The sequence below is a fragment of the Morone saxatilis genome, unplaced genomic scaffold (genome assembly GCF_004916995.1).
Source record: "Morone saxatilis isolate NCDOM2014 unplaced genomic scaffold, NCSU_SB_2.0 Contig21, whole genome shotgun sequence".
In the NCBI taxonomy this organism is placed as follows: Eukaryota; Metazoa; Chordata; class Actinopteri; family Moronidae; genus Morone; species Morone saxatilis.
The window spans coordinates 12,557,136-12,562,310 of NW_023339774.1; the positions used below are offsets into that span (position 1 = coordinate 12,557,136).

Below are 5,175 nucleotides of genomic sequence, written 5' to 3' on the forward strand. Positions count from 1 at the left end.
AAGAATGTAGATGTTCAAGTTTCTGAGCACTGTATGGACATCTCAAATCTCAAATTTTAACATCAGCAATCCCATGACAACTGGAGCAAACTCTGTCTGCTGAGGAAGATAGTGGCACAAGCTCAAAAGCTTCAGAACCAATACATTTGATCGTGTTGGATTTTTATAAGTAGTTTTGATCAAGCCATTAGAATTTCAGCACATTCAGTTTTGGGTCCTGTCCTGTACCCCGTGCAGGTCCCAGCCACATGTCTCTGTACCTGATGCCTCACCGGGGGGCCAGCCTCTCCACGTGGTCATTCGGTGACGGGAAGCCTCAGTTCGACCTGAGCGGCGAATATTTCATCTTCTATTCCCACGGCCTTGACCCCCCCACATGGACCTTCTGGTTTGAAATACAGGTACTGTCTGCGGCTAAAAGGGCAGTCTGTACTTTTGTACTTATTAACATTTCATATCTCTGCTCTGTTGTGTGTGTGTGTGTGTGTGTGTGGGTTTGAATTTGTATTATTCAAACTGATTCATGTTTCTGGTTAGGGGGCAAAGTCTTTGTCATTGTCACCATTCAGTAGAGAAACTGAACTTTTTACAAGAAATATTTATTGACAAAGCTCAATTTAAAATGTATATTTGTTATAACCTGTATATTTAAAGGGATAGTTATTTATTTTATGAAATGTATATGTAAATTAGTGAGCTTTAGGTGCTGCTAGGTGAATTTCTTCACTTTTGGATGGAGCCATGCTAGCTGTTTACCCCTGCTTCCAGTCTTTATGCTAAGCTAAGCAAACAGTCTCTTAGCTCCAACTTCATATCCAACAGTGGTTTCAATATTCTAAGTCTGGTTTCTATCTAAGTCTCTGCAAGCAACCGAATAAGCCTATTTCTCAACATGTCAGACTTCTGTTTTAAGAATGTTGTCCTTGCCCAAAATATGATATAAATCATCAAATACTTAGACAGATGCAACAGATTTTTTTGGTACATCATTCTTTTCATTCCTCACATTTCTAGATTTCTGCCTCACCTCAGGTTCTCTGTCAGTGATGTCTGCAGGAGATAAGCTCCTGCAGTTGGACTGTCATGTGAAAACCTTTAAACTCCAATTTTAATGATTTGAATTGCATTAACAATTGCATTGGTTGACACAAACTCCATGGACTCTTTTTAAACCCATTGCCTAAGCTGAAGCACATGCAGCATAATCAAGACGAGGGGGATTTCCTGAGGGCCTATTAAAAGCTGCTGGTTTACTTTTCTCCTCATTGTATTCTTTGTTTCTCTCCCTCCGCCAGCCTCCAAGGGACCCGGACCCCTCGGGCCCTGAGGGGATGATCTCCGTTGCCATCTCCTCCCACTATTTCTTTGGGCCGGACCAGAGGACTGTTCAGCTAGAGGAAATCCTCCGCAGGTTTCCCACGTGGGCTTTTCCGTCGTCTTGGGTCAGCACCTACGACATGTACCGATACTGAGGACGCCGCACATCGCTGAGGCTGATGCCGAGAAAGAGTCGAGGGCTGCAGGGGCCCACAAGATAGACAGACAGAAGATTACAAGAAACAATTCTGAGGACCATCCCTGCCGCCTTTTCACTCTGACACTAACACACACTCACGCTCCTTCCCAGCCTGCCTCAGAGACCCCCATCACTGTGTCAGTGGGCTTAGTACCTAACGGAGCCGGAAGAGACACGCCAGAGGTAAGCTGACTGGACGGCGTACGGACTGACTAACTCACCGTCCAACGCACCGGCCACCACAAGCCTCGTGCTCACTCCTGGGTTAATGAAACGAAGGGGTTAAGATTTTTTTTTTGTACTCAATCTGTCGTGCCTTTGCTTTTACTCCCTCCATCTCACTCCCCTCCTCACTTTCCCTCTTGCTGACTTCCTCTTGTTTTTTGTCTCTCATGCGAACACTCTTCCTGAATAGAAAAATGTTGCATGGCTACCCCCCCCTCTCTTTATCGGCAAACCACTCGAGTAGATATGTCTCTGGCTTCCTCTGCAAAACTGACACAACCACTGTCTGTACTGAACGTGTAGTAACATACTGATGCACCTGTTTGGGAAGAGACCTGTTTTAGTTTGACCCCCTCTTCAGACTTTAACTGGAAACTTTGACACTTTGAAAGTCGCTTTTCATCAACACGCACTTGTTTTTATTACAAGCAAATACTTTTTGTATTAGCTAATCAATTAACAGTGAACTAGCTCATTATCATTCCTCAATAACACCACTGATTTGCAGCAAGTCGTACCACTGCGTTTCAATGAGGAATTCCAACGATCTGCTTTATTTGTCAGAGAATTTGGCATGCAGATGCAGAAAACGGTGCCTGTTAAATGAAAACAGCTGGCTAGAATCAAAATGCCAAGGTGTCCTTTAAAAGGAGCAGCGTTCCTGTTGATTTTTGCACCAAGAGTAATGTTGAGGTCTTCTCTGAGGTCTTTATAAGTTTTCGCTCTGATGTGCTCAAGCAAATGTGTAATTTTGGCCTTGATGAGACCACAACTCAGAGGGAAACCAGGACTCTACATGTCCTGTAATTTATTCCCTGAGCCTTGAGGGGGACTGGGTGGAAAACCAGCAATGCAACTCCACGCTCATTAACAGCATCAGTGTCCGTCAGCTTGTCTCATGTGAAAGTGTTGATTATTTACATGTTACTGTGATTGTATTTGTTTTTCTAACTTGACTTCTGCTCTGTGCTACGAGCTGTCTCTGGCAGCGCCAATGAATATCTTTTTATAATGAAAGAAGGTAGAGACGCAACATTTAATTGATTAATCAATTAGATTCAATTAGTTTAATCAAAAGACTGCAGCCAGTATGATAATCGATTAAATATTGCAGTTATTTACAAGCAAAAATGCCAGAAATCTTCTGATTCCAGTTCCTTAAATGGTCGGATTTTCTGCTTTTCTTTGTTGTGTATGATAGCAAAGGAAATATCTACACAGATGTCAGCTTTTGAATTCTGGGAAGCTCGGATGAGCCTTATTGACATTTCATAGTCCAGAGGATTAATCAAACTGTGCATGTTGGCTGTAGATGGAGTTGATCAGTTCTTGATGCATTTTTCAGTCAATTGAGCCACTAAACTCACATCAGAATAAAATTGTGTCTCTTCATTTCAATCCCCTTTAAAAAAAACCACATGAGCAAATCAATGTAGCAATATAGACGTTATACTTTGCAAGTAAAAATAAGTTAATGCTTTACTTTACGGGTCTGCAATTTCTGAATAATTTCCCGGAAAGAACTGTGCAGTTTGGTACTAATCATATGGAACAGAGAGAGACTGTGTTCAGTTGGTATACTTCCATAAAGTTGCCAGCTGATCATGCAAAAACGTTAAATTAGTCTACATGCAAGCATACCGTTCAGCACATATGGAGAATACGGCTTCCAGTGATAAATTAATGAATATTTTTGTTCTTAAAAATTAGGTCATATTTTCCCTGCAGTTAGAACCAAATTGCATATTTCTTTCCAGGAAACCTACTAGGAAGTCATTCAGAGCTAACACACCTGTAAAAATAAAGTGTCACCAAAAGCAGATAGATAGTTTTAGGTGAAATTAAATTCTGTTACCCAGTCAAGAAAGAAATGTAACAAGCTATGGCTTCTCAGCTAATTATCAACGCACTGAGGAGTTGTACTACGTTAAGCACTTAATCTGGATAATAATGCATTGGTGCTGCTTCAGACTGTTGTCCACTTATTTTCGGGGTCTGTGTGTTGCTTCTATTTCACTCATGTTGGACCTGCGTCTTTCTGTGTTCGGAGCCCAAGTATCACAACCACAATCCAGTTATTATATGACCTGTTTTCATTCACTCACATTGGTAGTGTTGCAGCTGGTTGTCCGTTAGAGCTAGAGAGAAAAAGTTCAATCCCTTTCTCACCTTTTACTGGTGTGAGGAGGGTGTGAATATTGGATTGGTGGTTTTGGAAAGTTATACAAAAAATAGAAAAAGGTCTTTTGAAGCTACTTGAACACTTCTGAGTATAATTGGCCCCTCAGTATCACCACTACCTCCGCAGGGATCATAATGTAGTCTCTGACACCGAGATAACAGTTACTAATGTTCTCGTTAAGACTAGTTTGAATGTTTTCTATCGGTTTTTCTGCTAACAAAGTGGAAATATAGAGATCTATCTGAAGAAACGTCTTTCCTGTTTTAGCGTGTTGATTAAAAAAAATCAGAATGACCGTCCCATCCCTGTTGGGACCAACAAGTGTCACACCGTTGCTTGCTGTTTGACTCCTCCGATATGTAATCACCGGTGGAATCAGGGTTGTAAAGACTTGGGAGATCGTCTGTTCGCACTCTGAGCAACTGAGCAAAACTGTCTTTTGTCCACTTACACCCGGTGACGCGTTGCTGTGATTCATGTTGTCTCGTTTGGCTTCAGTGACACAAAACTAAGAAATGCTGACACAAAGGAGGCCTTAACATGTTGCTTCCAAAGACACACAAAATGATTACTGTTGTGGACACAGACGTCTCAGTGGTCTTAAAGCTATCAGGTGCTGCACTGTACAGAGTTTATATGCTCCTCAACTGTTGTCTGTTGGACAGTTTGAACTTGAAAATCCTTCACAGCCTTTAACAGCACTTGGCAAGTTGGAAAACACATTGTCCTGCTGTGATCCTTTCATTTATGCACAATCTCTCCCCTCAGTAGCTATTCCGGATCTTTCAGTTTTAGCCATGGAAACGTAGATGTTTTCTGACTTCTTGTTCATGTCGGCTTAGAGATTGAGGTTAAAAGTCATTAATAAACATCCAATTTCTATCTTTAAAGCGGGGGTTGGCAGCTTTTTATTGGCATCATTGGGAAAAAATTCTATAATAACCTGTCAGTAGATTTTAATTGAAGTGGTTTGAGAGAAAACTAGACTTCTGCACCTCCTCTCGGCTCTGTTTTCAGGCTTTAGTAAATCTAGCCTGTGATGGGAGATTTCAGCCAATCACAGGTCCTTTCAGAGAGAGGGAGACTCCTGCTGCTGCCATTTGATTTTGTGGGTTTGGCCCACACTGTAGCTTTAAGCCAACATGCACAAGAAGTCTTTAAAGTACTCCATCTGCTGAGGAAGATGGTGTGATACAGTTGAAAGCTTCAGAGCAGAGCTACTGAGTGGCTCCTGTGGTGAAAGTGTTTTAGT

General features: G+C 41.8%; 1 protein-coding gene across 1 annotated transcript in view; it reads left to right on the forward strand.

Annotated features, from left to right (window-relative positions):
- LOC118332313 (endoplasmic reticulum metallopeptidase 1-like) overlaps window positions 1-5,175 on the forward strand; it is a gene marked incomplete at its 5' end in the record, with an annotated part of 15,958 nt that overhangs the window by 9,018 nt on the left and 1,765 nt on the right. The window contains 2 exon segments of the mRNA XM_035667529.1: window positions 238-401; window positions 1,296-5,175. Coding sequence (XP_035523422.1) covers window positions 238-401; window positions 1,296-1,472 — 341 coding nt within the window.